An 18,007-nucleotide genomic window follows, 5' to 3' on the forward strand; every position below is an offset into this window, starting at 1 on the left:
AAACCCCATCAACGTAAGGTAGTGGGAAGAATTTGGTTAATCTCTCTTCTTCTACCTGCCGTATTGCGGCTCGACCGTGCGGGAGAACCCTGCAGCGACAAGACTATTGGGTCTCGGCAGCTGTTTGAGTCTCAACATAAGGCTACACTGCCTGGGTGTGATCAAGTTCTTTTTCTTTCCAAGCGTCTCTTGGAATGCGTTTGTTAACAATTCCTATGCCGCCCATGGGGTGGCGAGCTACAGTTGCTCTGGCTTGGGACTAGCTCACTCTAGTGAGCAGTGGGGGACTCTAGTGGCCGGTGTCTGTCTTTTCCAGGCAAGGCATCGATCTGTTATCCCAGTTTTCTTTAGGACAATTGTACTATCGCGGCCTTGACGCACAATTTACGAAGAATCCATATTTAAAGGAACCCACGCAGTGCAGAGAGCATCCACATGAAGTTCCGTCATCCTCTCCCATCCAGGGGGAGGGGTTTCTCTAGCAAGCTGCTTCGGAATGGTACCCCTGTGAACGAAGACTTCCGCCTCAGACCTCATTGTCTGCGAGGTTGCAGTCCTGGGGGTATATTACAAGTAAAGAGAAACTTCCAGCTTAGGCCAGAAATATGTTCTATATCCCCCTCAAAATGAGGGAGATGGACTCTCCTTGAGAAGAATACTTTCCAAGGGCCCGGGTCTCTTGCAGTTAATTCCGAGTAACTTCCCTCTTCTCCGGGGTCACTTTACACATCAAAGGGTGTGCAAATGGCTGGGCATTGTTCTCCAGAAGAGTAGAAGGGGGGGAATTCTTGAGGTGGGAGGAGGAGAAGGCAATTCTCTCTCGCTCTCCAGTTTTTTTCCATGAGCCTTCCTGCAGGGCTGGTTCAGCCCAGGGTTTGTTGGTTGCCAGCTCCAGGTGCAATCAACTTTGACTCCGATTTTTGGAGTTGGGATGATATGGCCCAATGGCCCTCTCAAAAAGGCCTCATGCCATCCCCTATGATTCCAAGTCCCCACCACGGTTGCACGGGATGTCCTCCGGGACATTTCTTTGGGAACAGGGCTGGAGGTGGCAACCGTGCAAGTGACCAAATTTTTTATTTATTTATTTATTTATTTTTTTCAATTATTCTGAACGACTCAGCTAGATTTGGGGAGTTGTCACACATGGGAAATGCAGGACTCCCGTCCATCAATGAAGACCTCCTTTGAAATAATCAAGATTTTCCAAAGGCACGAACTGTAATCAAGTGAGCGGTTTCACCTATTCCTCCCAAGGCTTCCGTGGCACGCAACGTGCGGCCTTAATGCCAGATTTGGTAAGGTTAGGGCCGGAGGGGAATGCGCTTACGTCCTTAGCCTACCCATGGGGCAGGGTTGATTTTCTCCCTCTTAGGCGGTCTGGGAGTGGGACGCTTAGGGCGGTAATGGCCTGCCGCGTTAAGGGAGCCGTGCACCGGCGACCTGGGCCTCTTCCTTCCCCCCTCTTTCCGGCCCATCTCCTCCCTAGCTTGCCTTAAAGGGACATGGCCTCAGGGCTCAGGGACAGGGGGCCGCGAGCGGGTACATCACCACTTTGCTCCTCTCCATCGTCGTCCTCCTCCTCCTCATGGTGGTGCTGGCGTCCCGGGGGCTCGCTGCTGATGCCGAGCCATACAGGCGCTCATGGGCCGTAGCCGAGCGAAAGGGGCGCCCATTTTGCGTTAGCGGGCGAATTTGGTGGGGATTGGCAGATGGAACTGCCCCCCGTATAGCTCCCGTGCCGCTGTGGAGCTTGTAGAGCGCCCATTAGCCTTGCCGGGCGATTTCGGCGGGGAAAGGCAGCCAGCGGTGCCCCCCGAATCGTGAGCGCCCATTAGCATTGCCGGGCGATTTCGGTGGGGAAGGCAGCCAACGTTTTCAATATGGCCCCCGCGACTTCCGCGGCGGCGGCCGGCGATCTCCTTGCTGCCCCCTTCGTGCTCCAAGTCGTCGGAGGCTTCCCGGCGCTGTGCTGCGCCGCGTGCTTCTCCTTCCCGGGCCTAGTGCGGCCGCTCTGGAAGGTTAGAAAGCCGTCGTCCTCTTCCCGGTCCATCCTTTGTTCAGTCGGACCACGTGTATCACTGGCTCGCGGCGCTCGCGGCCAGGGGCAGAGCACTGCAGCGGAGCTGTTGAAGAGCGGGTCATTGAAGAAAAGTGTCATCACTACAGAAACATCAACAGAAATGTTGCAGTCCTTCTTAGGAAAACCAAAAGAAACAGCATTCAAAATTGTACTGATACTGAGGTAATGTTGTGGACTAAACAGAATCAGCTGCTGAGAAGCCAATTTTACCAGCTGATTTTCTGACCCAGACACACGCATATGATTCCATCCCCAAAATGAAATCAGAGTTCAGTCAAGAAACTGAAGAACAGATTCAATCTCCAGAAAGAAGCCCCTTTTTGATGCATATAGAATATCAAAAAGGTGATGTTCAGACTGTGACTATAGTCTCAGTAGCAAAATTGTGCTTCAAATCATTGCTGTTGATAAACTGGAGAAAATGGAAGAGACAGCATCTCTGTCAAGTCAGGTGTGTGAAAATAAATCTGAAATTCAGGAAAGCCTACACACTGATCAGCAGCTGCTTTCTGTGAACGTAGAGAAGTGGAGATTCTCTCATTGCCAGAGGGGGGAATTGTGGAACAAACAGCAGCCAACTGAAAGTTCTGTATGGTGATTGAAGCCATGTAATAATGCATATTTTCCCAATTTACCCTACTTTGTTCTCCCTACACAAAATCAGCACCCAGTGCCTATTCTATAGGTGAGTGTGCAAAGCTCTTTAATGCTGCTGCATGCTGTATTTCTGAAAAACATATCCTATGTGCCTTGAGTCACAGGTTCCTTCAGGCACAAAACATAATTTAATATATAGTCAAAAATGACAGTGGCTGTGAAGTGGTGCTTTAGGCTGCTTACAAGGCTCTGCACAGGAAGAAGGTCCTCCCCCTACTACAAGCTGGTTTGAAGAGAATGTAAGAGAAGGGGAGTTGAATTCCAGTGAATGAATGGCCCAGCCAGCGCTCATGATTTTTCTTTGTATGCAGGTGAAGAATGTCCTGGATGAGATTTTGGAGAAGTTGCCGGAGGAGTATAACATGATTGACATAATGCAGAAGTCTGCTGCTCGAACCCCCTATATACTTGTCTGTTTCCAAGAATGTGAGAGGATGAACATTCTTGTTCGAGAGATATGGAGGTCACTTAAACAACTAGACCTCGGTCTGAAAGTAAGAGAAATTATTTATGAGTAAACTAGATATGAAAAAATTAATTAGTTGGGAAAGGGAGTCTATGAACTTAAATAATTTGGTTTTCTACAAACATCTAGGGGGAACTTACATTTTCTCCTGCCATGGAAGCTCTGCAGTCAGCCCTGTTTTTTGATGTGGTGCCAGACACTTGGTGCAAACTGGCTTACCCTTCCACATACAGCCTTCCGCAATGGTAAGTCTCCCGTGTTTATCAAATTTAAAAAGTGGTTCTAACACTATACAGTACTGCATGTTTGAAAAACAGGGCCTTTGACTTTCAATTATCACATCATTAACGTACCTTGTTAAACATGGTAGTTTGCTGGCAACTGCTGAATAGCTACTGCATCCCCTAAAAGACACAGGGAAAGAATTTAAAAATTCTGCTAAGCTTTTCCCTTTATTCCATAGGATTTTTCTCAGTGCTGCTTAGCTAATAGCTTCATTTCTAGCATTCTTCCGTATCTATATTGTTTCCAGGACAGAACAAGGTAATACTGAGAAGTAGCTCAAGACATTTTTATTAAGTAGCTCTCATTAAAAAGAAAGTAGGTGGCCTCTGCTCCATACATTTTTCAAGACATGTTTAAAGTTATGTACAACAGCTGGCAAATTAGCAGTGTCACTATTCACTTTTTCACTGGCCAGTCCAACTGATGCTTTCTAATTATCCTGTTCCTATCCACCTACAAACTACAGTGTTTATCATACATAATCATAATAATTCAATTTAAAATTATTCTAAAAATATCACTTAGTGGGTGTTAGTCTTAATGCATCTACTGTTTCTTCCTCAGGTTTAATGATCTCCTTCTGCGATGCAGAGAACTTGACACTTGGACACAAGATCTTGTGCTTCCTGCAGTAGTGTGGCTTTCTGGCTTCTTCAACCCTCAGTCCTTTTTGACTGGTATGTCATACTAGCTCTGATAGCTATGATTTTTATGTAATGTTTTAACTCGGCATCATGTTTTGAAGAACACTAATACTGTAGGTGCCCAAATGAGTGCCTGTAGTAAATTCTTTTGCCCTAAGACTAAGATCCTGAAAATGTAAGTGCATGTGAGTGATTAAAACAATGTTGATCAGGGTTAATTGTCTAGGAGAACCAGAAGCTGCAGCATTGTTCTAGCTAAGCAGATGCAAGCCTGATCCGTACCTCGGTGAGACCACAGTGAGCCCATTATTTGCTAAAAGCTAATGGAAGTATAAATAATTTTTTAAAAAACAACTCACATGAAAGATCAGTCCTATTGAGATAAATGTATTTCCACAGTCCAGCAGAGCTGAGAGTTGATCTCCGTACACTGCATGAATGCCTGTGCATTAGAGTGCAGAACAGTCTGTGGTGGAACCGTACGGTTACTCCTTCGTCTGGGGAAGAGGCATTACTTCTACAGCATTTTTTGTAGAACAAAACTTGTGACTCAAGAAACAATGGGGCAACATTTTTGAGAAAGTGTGGTTTTATTCGAGTACGGTTGGGGAAAAAAACTATTTATTCTTTTACAATTAATCATTTGTTCTTACATACACAATTTATTCACATACTAACACTTTCTTTTTGAAAGCCATTATGCAAAGCACGGCACGAAGGAGCAACTGGTCTCTGGACAAGATGTGCCTAACAGCAGATGTTACCAAAAAGAGTAGAGATGATTATGGTCACCCACCAAGGGAAGGAGCATATATTTTTGGACTTTTTATGGAAGGTAAATATATATATAAATATATTAAAGTTACTTGGCATCACTGACCTGATACTGAAATTCAGATTTAGCTGGGAGAACAAGATTGCATTTAGGAGAACAAGACTGTGTACTACTGTCTTGTTATTACTATACTCACTGATATTATGACTAAACTTGTCATTTCCACCAATTACCCCTCCCCACTGCAGACCCCCGTCACACTGTTCCTGAGTTTCACCTAACCCTTGGGGGGTGGTTTCCATTTCTAGATCCATCCCATAACAATATACTGGTTGCAAAGGATTTCCCTGACAAACCATACAATTCTCCCGCTCCCAGCATAAACAGAAGCTAAATCTGAACTCTGTGAGTCAGAGCTTGCCTAGAGTTATGCAGGCTGTATTTACTGCACACTCAAAAATAACCTGACAGATAAATTTCATTAATGGTATTCTCGCTTGAGCTATCCATGAATATCTATTGTTATGCAACTAACAGCAACTGTGTGCATGCATGTGTCTCTGGTTACAGGAGCAAGATGGGATATCCAAACAGGAGCCATCGCTGAAGCACGTCTGAAGGACCTGACTTCCATCATGCCAGTAATCTTTGTAAGAGCAATTCCAGTGGACAGGCAAGAAACCAAGCACATTTATAAATGCCCAGTATATAAAACTAAAAATAGAGGGCCCACTTATGTATGGACTTTTAACCTGAAAACCAAAGAAAAACCAGCCAAGTGGGTGCTTGCAGGAGTAGCCTTGCTCCTAGCAGTTTAGCACTTTAGCACATCTCTTATCAATCCCAGCCTTCGCAGTGCAAGGCATACTAGGAGAGCTCTGCTCCCATTTAACCATAACATAGACATTATGTCAAAATGTTCCATCTTAGTATTATAAAAAGTCCTCAGGATGCTGTAGTTCTGGGGGACGGGGGAGCCATGCATCTCTAATGCAAAATACAAAAATACATAAGCAGCTGCCTTTAAAAGTCCAAACTAGATAAGTATTTATGGTATTCAACTCTGTATGTAACTTCTATCTCAAAAATAGCCCAAAGCAACATTTTTTTCTTTTAAATGTAGGTGTCTTGAAAAATGTTTCTCTTGCTCATTATAGCATCAGCATTTTAAAATATCAAAATAAAGCTTAATTTAAATACTCCAGTGTATAAAGTAATCTTATTACCCCTGCTAACTAGCTGCAACAGCCAATACGTTGCATATGGGAATCAGATTCGCCACAGCATGAGTAACGTGCCCAGCCTCTGGTCTCTTGGCCACTGTAGGTTTGTTTCAGATTCTGAGGCTGCTTCATAAACAGTACATTAACACAGATGTGAAGCTTCCAGTTTATGTAACATCAGAATATTTGGACACAGTTCAGTTTTGCTGTCAAGGCACATGATATTTACAGTCAACTGAACTACTCAAAATGTTGGCAGTGGTCAAATCACGTGTAAGGATTTCTGTGCACTGTACAATGGAAGAGATGGTTAGTGCTGTGAAGAAGGCAGAATAAGACTGCAGAATAAGTCTGCAAGTCAGGGAAGTAAGCACAAAAAGTACCAACAAAAATTCCTGTTACACTATTTTAATTTAAATATAATTTTGGTGGGATTTTGTTTAATTCAGATGCCAGAAGAGAAAATTGCTGGGGTTAAGGAAGAATGTAACCTGTAGGATGCTGGGACAATGAAATTCTCTCAGTGCTAATAAAATACTACTCCAAGTGTTAAATTTGTAAAATCTAAGACATTGGTTTAAAATATTTCTAAAGCAATTGAGAGTAGCTCTTTGATACTCTGCAGTTCTGTTGAAAATCAGCTATTCACAGCTGGTCTCTGTTCCTAAGCAGCACAGTCCAGTACAGGCTCTGCTGAAATGAATGGAAGCCATATTAAACTCCATTCATTTTTGTCAAGAGCTTCACAGAAATAAATTCCCAGTGTATTGTGGCAAAATGAATGTATAACATGTAGATTCCTTTTAACCAATGTTTTCCTGAAAAATACCTGTAACACATTCAGCATCAGTTTTTTTAAAAAAGCAACCAAATTACTTCTATCTACATTTCTATATTTTACAAACATAAATGTAATGAAATTTTAAAATCTCAAACTCTGATTTAAAACAGTAAAAAATAAAGTTGACAAATTATAAGTGTTGCACAGCTACTTCCAGTATCTTCAGTCGTCCTCAGCAAGTTGCTTTTGCAAGCTAGAAAAAAGAAGTAAAGAGGTACCAATAGCAACACAGAACATGACAGATTATTTCATGCTATACCAGACAAACATGTTGGTCACGGCTCTTCATCATGAAACAGCCACACATAAACCAGCCTATTTTTTAAAAATGAGGCTATTTTAAAAAATATAGTAGAATTCAACACACACAACAATTTGCTGTCAGAAGTCCAGATAAAAAGGACTCATAGCGTATTATACATTAAAACTTTTTTACGGAACATAACCATAATTTGTATGCAAATGTAAGATGAGCCTCTCTTTTTTTTGATCGCATACCTTAAACAAACCCAGTCTTGCACTGGAGTAAATACTGTAATTACATATGGGATGGCTACATACAGTATGGAAAAACTACAGGGAGGACTAATAATTAATGCTCATCTTCCCTATACTGGCTGCAACTGCCAAAGCATACATTATGCTTTGAGTTGTGATGTCCCCACAGGGGCATGTCACAGGAATAGCAGAGCAGAAGAAATACAAAAGAGGTACTTCAATTAAGCAATTATAAGAACAGGAAATGCTTGCCATTCACACTTCCTGTTCCTACCACATTTTGTGACATCCACAAGTTGCTCATAATTCCAGACATGCAAGATTATGAAAGAACTCAGTAGCCATGTTCACAAGTTAGTGAATGCATGTACAACTTGCACACACTTAATTTTTTAAAAAATACATGCACTGAGTAAAATGTTTTCATTGAAAAATTCTCATATTACATTCAATACATGTACATGAGATACAAACCTGACATTTATCCAGGCACCAATCTCTGGTTTCAATTGCAAAGTAAATGCACACTGGCTGTTTCTTACCAACAGATGTATGCATTATAAATGCAGGATGTATATGTGTTCAGTTTAACATGTGAATAGGGCTTATTATGACCTAAATGATCTATGTCAAGGGTGTCAAACATGTGGCCCGCGGGCTGAATCAGGCCCTCGGAGGGCTTCGATCTACCCCGCAAAGACCTGGCTGTTTTCTGCTTCATTTTCCAGTTCTACTGCTGCTGACATGTCACAGCTTGCTTTACCAGACTCTCTCAATTGCACAGGAGAGATAGATAGGAAGCCTCTCCTGTGCGATTGAGAGAGTCTGGTAAAGCACTGGCTGAGGCTCCTCCCCCTCCCCCTCCCAAGTGGAAGGAGGGAACGGGCCAGGCTGCTTCAATCCTACAGGAGACAAAGAGAAGCTTTTCTTCCCTTCCATTGGCTGAGGCTCCTCCCTGAAGGGAGGGAGGAAATGAGGGAGAGCTTGCTTTGCTGGGCTGCCTCAATTGCACGGGAGAAATAACAAGCACCTTAGAGACCAACAAAGTTTTTTCGAGGAGAGGAGATTGGATTTATACCCTTCACTACCCAAAGGTGTCTCAGAGCGGCTTACAAACTCCTTTCCCTTCCCCTCCCCACAACAGACACCCTGTGAAGTGGGTGCGGCTGAGAGAGCTCTGACAGAAACTGCTCTTTTTCAATAACAGCTGTGCCAGAACTATGGCTTGCCCAAGGTCATGCAGCAGGTGCAAGTGGAGGAGTGGAGAATCAAACCCAGTTCTCCCAGATTAGAGTCCGTGTACTTCACCACTACACCAAACTGGCTCTCTTCATGAGCTTCAGTGTGCCTTGCTACAGTGTGTGTGTTTTGTTGGGTTCCTTATGCCAGGGCTATCCTGGGTGCAACTGGGTTCCCTCCCCTTTTTCACTGTATTCATGCCCTCATGATCAAGTCATTCTCAGTAAGAAAGCAATGTGAACTATTTTAGAGGAATAACAACAAGCCAGTGAGGGAGATTAGGCTGAGAGTGTGTGTCTAGACCAAGTCCACCCAGCACAGTTCCTTTGTAGGAAATCGTAGTTATTTCTCTGGGAAAGACTATAGCTTTGTAGACAAATATATGGCCCTCAGTCTGTGTCACGATGCCTTCTCATGTTGTTGACCAGCATATGAAGCAACTTATGTACTAAAGCTCGCAATGCCCAGCCATTTCATGGTTTCCCTTGGGTTCTAGGCTCATATCACTGAGCATGAGATTCCTGTAATGAATGTCAATAAATAAAAAGTAGGTTTGCAGCTTACAGATATACAAATACACCCCTGAATGGCATACTGAGAATTGCTACAGCACAGACATTTTGATTCAGAACAAGAGGTGTCAGTTATCAGAGACTGTCAAACAGACAAAATATTGCAAGAGTGCTAATGTTTTATTTAAAGTTTAAAAATCTTTAATTGTGTTTGTCTGTGTCCTTTATAAAGTTTATATCTCCACTACCTGGCATTACATTTTATGACACACATGGCCCAGCCCATCAAGGTCTCATCTATGTCAGATCCGGCCGTCATAACAAATGAGTTTGACAGCCCTGATCTATGTAATAGGAATTTCACACTATCATAAATAACGAAGTCAAGCATAGAGATCTTTCTGTTCTAGTTCAACGGGCGCTTACTAAAGAAGGTTCTCATATATTCTCCATGTAAGTATGTGTTTGGTTACAGTTTCTCCCAGCTTTTACACACATACCCATGTAGATAACAGGCAAAATCTAAAAGCAGCCAAAAGCTATAAAAATCTCAAGAATCCTCCTACCTTTCCAGATACTCTTTCACGTTGTCGTAACCATAGAATTTTGCCAAGTGGATGAGCATCCCTGTAGCACAACGGCCATCACGTTTGCGACAGTAGCTGCAATTGCAGATCCCTCGGCATGGGGGACAGATCCAATCCTTTAAAAAATGATGGGGGAGTGAGATTAATTACATAAAGTCACTTGACAGTGCTTTCTTGCTTAGTAAAAAAACCCAGAAGTTAGCTTCATTCAATACAATGTGTTCTGTTAAGAAATGTATGGTGGCCTACCATGATAGATCTCTCACCATTTTACTAGGCCAAGGATCTATCTATATCCCACAGTCTAAAGGACCAGGTACTTACTGGATCTAGAAGTGAGGATTTCACATCTTCTCCATAGCGATTACGGAGGCACGGCCCACAGAACTGTCCCCTCACTCCTCCACAGCCTTCATTACGACAAACTGTCTTTGTATCAACTGTTTTCTGTCGACACTGATGACATGTACTTCCCTAATGTGGGAGTCAGGGAGAAAGGCAGAGTTACACCAAGAATCAGGCAACTGCGCTCACATTTTAAATTTTACAATGTACATTCCATGAGTAGGAACCATACATGGTAAATACAGTCAGTGTACAGTGCTTAACATAGAATTTTCACACACGGGTTTCCATCCTCCTCATTTTTGTTGATAGTTTCAGTATGATGAAAAGACCCTTTCCATAACAGTCATTATGTAACAGAAATTTCAAACAATGTTTTGTCTTGATAATGTTAATGCACTATATAAAACCAGCGCCTTTGGGATTTGTTAGACAAATGGTTTATAAATATAGCAAATGCACAGCAGCAGGACTTTATCTTATTTCCCGAGCACAAAATCATTGCTTTTGTGTTATATAAAACAAAATTATTGTATGTCCCTTTAAAGTTAATCCAGTTTCACAGCCCCTTGATACATTTTAGAGAACAGTTTTAGAAAAGTTGTTCAAGATTTTGTCAGTACTTAGTATTCCGAAATGACAGCATAAATGGGCAAGTCACTATTGAATCCACTAGCATGTTCCTGCCGGTAGAGAAAGTGATGAATTTGTATTTCAGAAAATGGGCAGCCTTGAGCAAGTTACTTTCCACTTCTACCTTCCCACCTCCAAGCCTTGTGGTTGCTCTGATCTCCAATACATTTTTTTTTGTCTGAGCAAGTGGGGCAGTGTCTTTGTCGCTAAACAGCCCTTTTATGTGGGAAGCCCCATGCATACTGATGCTCTCTTCTCTCTGCATGGGAATCAATGTATTAGCATGGCATCTCTTTAAGAGTTGATTCACATTGTCATTTGTGTCTCCATGCGATACTCCCAGCATATCAATTATTATAGGGATCAATTATTACAGAGAAGTTAAGATCCCAATGGATACAGCTGCCACTTTTTAGCAGCGTCTTCTGCAAATGCAAATGCGTGACATCCTCCACGAATTTGTCCTCGGGAGTCAAAACGAATGCATGAACCAGCTCAGTCTCAGTTCCTTGACAAAAACATTAAGGACTGTCTCTGCCATAACATTTACATGGATTTAAATACATTGGGTTGGATGCTATGATTCTATTCTGAAAAAAACAAACACTCAATTGAAAGAGGCATTTTCTGTTGGAGCAAGACTTTATGCACCACAGGAAGTGTCCTCTATTAGCATAATTTAATCATGATCCAACTAAGTATTTATACTGTAAGTGCATATTCACAGAAGCATCACCATTTGGTGGTGATACATTCAGAGTCAAAATAAATGTAGGTAAAGCTGTAAGCAGGTTGGGTGGTTTTCATCCCATTGTTATGATGATATATACTTTAGCACAGGTCTGAAGGTTTATTTATTCTTTCAGGCTAAGAATGCCTTAGCAGGGTGGATACTTCATTAACAGATACCCTACTGGCTACATTAAGTCCAGTTAATCTTTGAATTATGTTTTTTGAAGAAGACTACGGTATGCCAAGAATAGAGGCAACTAAACTAGCAAAGAATACCGTGGCAGTTCAAACAAATGGGGGGGGGGGGAATCCCCATTCAGTAAATTAACACCTGGACTCAAATCCTACCTAGAATTTCTGTAGGAAGAAGGACTTTTGCAGATTCCCCCTCTGGTGGAAGGCTTCAGATTTCCCTTCAGCCATTCCAGGGCAGGGCTGTTCCCCCAGAGGAGGCATCTTGGATTGCCATGGGAACAGGGAATCAGCAAAAAACACCTCTTGCATTCATGAAATTCCAAACAGGATCCAATCTTTGGTTCTCTTTTTAGGTAATAAAATGGCTAGATATACTAGTTCAATAAATTAACAATCAGCAAAAATCAAGTCATTAAGAAAGAAAATATATACCTACCAAGACCTTATCATAGATTTTATCTTTAACTGTTATTGCAATGTTTTCCAAATCCTCATCAGTAATATCTTCAACTGGTCGAAATGAACAGTATTTTGATGATCGTCTTCTTTTGGGTACCTTCAAACCATCCTAGGGAAGAAACAAGCTCATTTCACCATCTGACCTCAAAGTCAAGGACAGACCAAGAACTTTTACATCCCACTTTTTTTTAAAAAAAAAAATCTTTTAGGAAAAATAACTTTGTACAACCAGAAAGTAGTATTTATCGTATTATTATTCGCTCAGCCCTTCTTTTCCCAACTCAGAACTATCTTCCATGTCCTTCATTTTTGCTTCGACTTCGGATTTATGCAAAATACCCAATCTACTGCTGTATGTATCCCACTGTCTGTCTTTTTTCTTTGAAATATACATCGCTCTTTGGGAAATGTCCATTTCCCCCTTTCTCCACATACACACATCGTTAAAAAACATCACAAGCAACTCGGAATTCTCCTTTTCTTCTGCTCTCAAAACAGAACAGGTTTGTTGTGCTTCTCCTGCTACATTCTTCTTTCTTCATCTGCCACAGTGTCTGTGACACACACTGTTCATTGTTGTAGCTTCTGTGCAGGTACACATGGGACTGTGCAGTTCTAGGCCAATTGCGGGAGAGCTAACAAGCTTTTACAAAGATCTTTCTAGAGCTTTCGAGTGCTCCCCACCCCGTCTCAGTGTATCCCTTTTCCCACCCAAAGGGTCACGTGGTGGGGACGGGGTGAGCACTCTTCCCTCAGTTCTCCTTTTGCCACCATGAGGACAGTGAAAGCCTTTTATTTCTCCATTGCTGCTTCCTATCATCACGAAGGCCTAATGGGGTGTGGAGTCAAAATGGCCGAGAACAATGACCACAAATCCTGCCTACTCTGTTTAGGCAAGGGACACAATACAACTCATGTTTGGCCTGCTATCGCCTCACCCCTAGAGTGAAAGAGGGTAGAGCAGCTAGACTGAAAGCTGCCTTGTGGGAGGAGGCTTTGGGTGCCCTGGACCCCCAAGTAAAAAAACAGGCACAAACCAATAAAAGACCTAGGGCTACTTCAGTAGCATCAGCTCCATCCCCATCAGCCTCGGTACTGACCACACTGCTGGTGCTCACCCATTCGGTGTCAGAACCGCTTTTGAAGATGTCAAAAAAGAAAGCTAAACATCAGGATCAGTCTACCACTCCTTGACACTGCACGTCACCTCGACGTCAGGACTCCACCTCACTTCGATGTCGTATGTCTCTGGAAGCTACAGTCAGCTCCCAGCACAGAGGTCAAACTGCTGATTCAGCGCAGAGCCAACCATTGACTCTGAATAATCATCTTTCCATGTCGCCTTGGCGCCAAGTTTCATTGGTTCGCTCGATCCATCTTTCATCAATACCAAGGACTCCCTCACCCTCCAGGCATCGACATTAATCCCCAGTTCCTTCTAGGCATCGACATCAATCCCCAGTTCCTTCTGATGACAATGTTTATGAGGTTCCTACTCATCAGGACAAACCAAGAGGTGATGAACAACAGGTTCCTCAGCAACCCCCTCAACAACCGTCTTGGTTTCCACTTCCAATGATGTTGCCATCACAATGGCCATCATGGGAACAACAGGGACAATGTGTACCATTTCCCTGGCCTGCCTTTAACCCACAGGACCAGCAAAGGTCCAAAGATAAACATGCACCCAGCCACTTATCCATGGGTGACTCTGCTTCTCTTCTGTCTGAGCCGGAAGAACCAATGGAACCAGACTCAGAAGCCAAATTCAAGTACGAAAATCACAATGGCCATCATGGGAACAACAGGACCAGCAAAGGTCCACAGATAAACATGCATCCAGCCACTTATCCATGGGTGACTCTGCTTCTCTTCTGAGCCGGAAGAACCAATGGAAGCAAAAAACACCTCTTGCATTCATGAAATTCCAAACAGGATCCAATCTTTGGTTCTCTTTTCAGGTAATAAAATGGCTAGATATACTAGTTCAATAAATTAACAATCAGCAAAAATCAAGTCATTAAGAAAACATATACCTACCAAGACCTTATCATAGATTTTATCTTTAACTGTTATTGCAATGTTTTCCAAATCCTCATCAGTAATATCTTCAACTGGTCGAAATGAACAGTATTTTGATGATCGTCTTCTTTTGGGTACCTTCAAACCGTCCTAGGGAAGAAACAAGCTCATTTCACCATCTGACCTCAAAGTCAAGGACAGACCAAGAACTTTTACATCCCACTTTTTTTTAAAAAAAAAAATCTTTTAGGAAAAATAACTTTGTACAACCAGAAAGTAGTATTTATCGTATTATTATTCGCTCAGCCCTTCTTTTCCCAACTCAGAACTATCTTCCATGTCCTTCATTTTTGCTTCGACTTCGGATTTATGCAAAATACCCAATCTACTGCTGTATGTATCCCACTGTCTTTTTTCTTTGAAATATACATCACTCTTTGGGAAATGTCCATTTTCCCCTTTCTCCACATACACACATTGTTAAAAAACATTACAAGCAACTCAGAATTCTCCTTTTCTTTTGCTCTCAAAACAGAACAGGTTTGTTGTGCTTCTCCTGCTACATTCTTCTTTCTTCATCTGCCACAGTGTCTGTGACACACACTGTTCATTGTTGTAGCTTCTGTGCAGGTACACATGGGACTGTGCAGTTCTAGGCCAATTGCGGGAGAGCTAACAAGCTTTTACAAAGATCTTGCTAGAGCTTTCGAGTGCTCCCCACCCCGTCTCAGTGTATCCCTTTTCCCACCCAAAGGGTCACGTGGTGGGGACGGGGTGAGCACTCTTCCCTCAGTTCTCCTTTTGCCACCATGAGGACAGTGAAAGCCTTTTATTTCTCCATTGCTGCTTCCTATCATCATGAAGGCCTAATGGCCTTATTTAAGAAATGCAAGGAGTGTGGAGTCAAAATGGCAGAGAACAATGACCACAAATCCTGCCTACTTTGTTTAGGCAAGGGACACAATACAACTCATGTTTGGCCTGCCATCGCCTCACCCCTAGAGTGAAAGAAGGTAGAGCAGCTAGACTGAAAGCTGCCTTGTGGGAGGAGGCTTTGGGTGCCCTGGACCCCCAAGTAAAAAAACAGGCACAAACCAATAAAAGACCTAGGGCTACTTCAGTAGCATCAGCTCCATCCCCATCAGCCTCGGTACTGACCACACTGCTGGTGCTCACCCATTCAGTGTCAGAACCGCTTTTGAAGATGTCAAAAAAAGAAAGCTAAACATCAGGATCAGTCTCCCACTCCTTGACACTGCACGTCACCTTGATGTCAGGACTCCACCTCACTTCGATGTCGTATGTCTCTGGAAGCTACAGTCAGCTCCCAGCACAGAGGTCAAACGGCTGATTCAGCGCAGAGCCAACCATTGACTTTGAATAATCATCTTTCCATGTCGCCTTGGCGCCAAGTTTCATTGGTTCGCTTGATCCATCTTTCACCAATACCAAGGACTCCCTCACCCTCCAGGCATCGACATCAATCCCCAGTTCCTTCTAGGCATCGACATCAATCCCCAGTTCCTTCTGATGACAATGTTTATGAGGTTCCTACTCATCAGGACAAACCAAGAGGTGATGAACAACAGGTTCCTCAGCAACCCCCTCAACAACCGTCTTGGTTTCCACTTCCAATGATGTTGCCATCACAATGGCCATCATGGGAACAACAGGACCAGCAAAGGTCCACAGATAAACATGCATCCAGCCACTTATCCATGGGTGACTCTGCTTCTCTTCTGAGCCGGAAGAACCAATGGAATGCCATCACCTGACGATACCATCAGAGATCCCTTGGCACTGTCCCTAACTGAATACTGAAACTGTATTCTGAACAGCTGATTTGCATGGCCAAATCCTTGGGCCTCGAGTACATGTCCACAGAACCTCAATCAACAGATCCCATTATGAAGGTCTTATATACTCCAGATCTGAGCCCCATTGCTCTACCTCTACTACAAGGTATCTGTGACATTGCCATGAGTATTCAGCCCAAGACTTCGTCCACCATGGCTTCTGCTAAGAAATTAGGAAATTTATATAAGGTCAGAGAAGATAAAGCCAGCTATCTGTTATATACCTACCAAGACCTTATCATAGATTTTATCTTTAACTGTTATTGCAATGTTTTCCAAATCCTCATCAGTAATATCTTCAACTGGTCGAAATGAACAGTATTTTGATGATCGTCTTCTTTTGGGTACCTTCAAACCATCCTAGGGAAGAAACAAGCTCATTTCACCATCTGACCTCAAAGTCAAGGACAGACCAACAACTTTTACATCCCACTTTTTTTTTAAAAAAACTCTTTTAGGAAAAATAACTTTGCACAACCAGAAAGTAGTATTTATTGTATTGTTATTCGCTCGGCCCTTCTTTTCCCATCTCAGAACTAACTTCCATGTCCTTCATTTTTGCTTCGACTTCGGATTTATGCAAAATACCCAATTTACTGCTGTATGTATCCCACTGTCTTTTTTCTTTGAAATATACATCACTCTTTGGGAAATGTCCATTTTCCCCTTTCTCCACATACACACATTGTTAAAAAACATTACAAGCAACTCAGAATTCTCCTTTTCTTTTGCTCTCAAAACAGAACAGGTTTGTTGTGCTTCTCCTGCTACATTCTTCTTTCTTCATCTGCCACAGTGTCTGTGACACACACTGTTCATTGTTGTAGCTTCTGTGCAGGTACACATGGGACTGTGCAGTTCTAGGCCAATTGCGGGAGAGCTAACAAGCTTTTACAAAGATCTTTCTAGAGCTTTCGAGTGCTCCCCACCCCGTCTCAGTGTATCCCTTTTCCCACTCAAAGGGTCACGTGGCGGGGTTCCCACCCAAAGGGTCACGTGGTGGGGACGGGGTGAGCACTCTTCCCTCAGTTCTCCTTTTGCCACCATGAGGACAGTGAAAGCCTTTTATTTCTCCATTGCTGCTTCCTATCATCACGAAGGCCTAATGGGGTGTGGAGTCAAAATGGCCGAGAACAATGACCACAAATCCTGCCTACTCTGTTTAGGCAAGGGACACAATACAACTCATGTTTGGCCTGCTATCGCCTCACCCCTAGAGTGAAAGAGGGTAGAGCAGCTAGACTGAAAGCTGCCTTGTGGGAGAAGGCTTTGGGTGCCCTGGACCCCCAAGTAAAAAAACAGGCACAAACCAATAAAAGACCTAGGGCTACTTCAGTAGCATCAGCTCCATCCCCATCAGCCTCGGTACTGACCACACTGCTGGTGCTCACCCATTCGGTGTCAGAACCGCTTTTGAAGATGTCAAAAAAAGAAAGCTAAACATCAGGATCAGTCTACCACTCCTTGACACTGCACGTCACCTCGACGTCAGGACTCCACCTCACTTCGATGTCGTATGTCTCTGGAAGCTACAGTCAGCTCCCAGCACAGAGGTCAAACGGCTGATTCAGCGCAGAGCCAACCATTGACTCTGAATAATCATCTTTCCATGTCGCCTTGGCGCCAAGTTTCATTGGTTCGCTCGATCCATCTTTCATCAATACCAAGGACTCCCTCACCCTCCAGGCATCGACATTAATCCCCAGTTCCTTCTAGGCATCGACATCAATCCCCAGTTCCTTCTGATGACAATGTTTATGAGGTTCCTACTCATCAGGACAATCAAGAGAATATCTTGTTGGGTACACAAGAAACTGCAAGTTAAAACACTTGTGACAGTAGCTGGAAACTGCAGAGCTCAGGGAATGTTATGCCTACAGCTGGTGACGTCATGACGTAAGTGATCAGGCCTTCCATCTTTAGAGGGTGGTGGCTGTTCCCCCAGAGGAGGCATC

General features: G+C 43.1%; 2 protein-coding genes across 2 annotated transcripts in view; one reads left to right on the plus strand and one right to left on the minus strand.

Moving 5' to 3' along the window:
- The window catches only part of LOC107116122 (dynein heavy chain 11, axonemal-like), a gene marked incomplete at its 5' end in the record, with an annotated part of 122,608 nt that extends 115,646 nt beyond the window's left edge, over positions 1-6,962 (plus strand). Inside the window, 5 exons of the mRNA XM_015417993.1 lie at positions 3,052-3,234; positions 3,336-3,451; positions 4,056-4,168; positions 4,830-4,970; positions 5,481-6,962. Coding sequence (XP_015273479.1) covers positions 3,052-3,234; positions 3,336-3,451; positions 4,056-4,168; positions 4,830-4,970; positions 5,481-5,728 — 801 coding nt within the window. The remainder of the gene's footprint in view (positions 1-3,051; positions 3,235-3,335; positions 3,452-4,055; positions 4,169-4,829; positions 4,971-5,480) is intronic.
- Positions 6,963-7,095: 133 nt separating this feature from the next.
- The window catches only part of CDCA7L (cell division cycle associated 7-like), a 62,975-nt gene continuing 52,063 nt past the window's right edge, over positions 7,096-18,007 (minus strand). Inside the window, exons 8-10 of the mRNA XM_015417996.1 lie at positions 10,135-10,284; positions 9,790-9,926; positions 7,096-7,167 (exon numbers count right to left, since the gene is read on the minus strand). Coding sequence (XP_015273482.1) covers positions 7,137-7,167; positions 9,790-9,926; positions 10,135-10,284 — 318 coding nt within the window. The 3' untranslated portion in view covers positions 7,096-7,136. The remainder of the gene's footprint in view (positions 7,168-9,789; positions 9,927-10,134; positions 10,285-18,007) is intronic.

Source organism: Gekko japonicus, unplaced genomic scaffold (assembly GCF_001447785.1).
Source record: "Gekko japonicus isolate JY-2015 unplaced genomic scaffold, Gekko_japonicus_V1.1 scaffold1165, whole genome shotgun sequence".
In the NCBI taxonomy this organism is placed as follows: Eukaryota; Metazoa; Chordata; class Lepidosauria; order Squamata; family Gekkonidae; genus Gekko; species Gekko japonicus.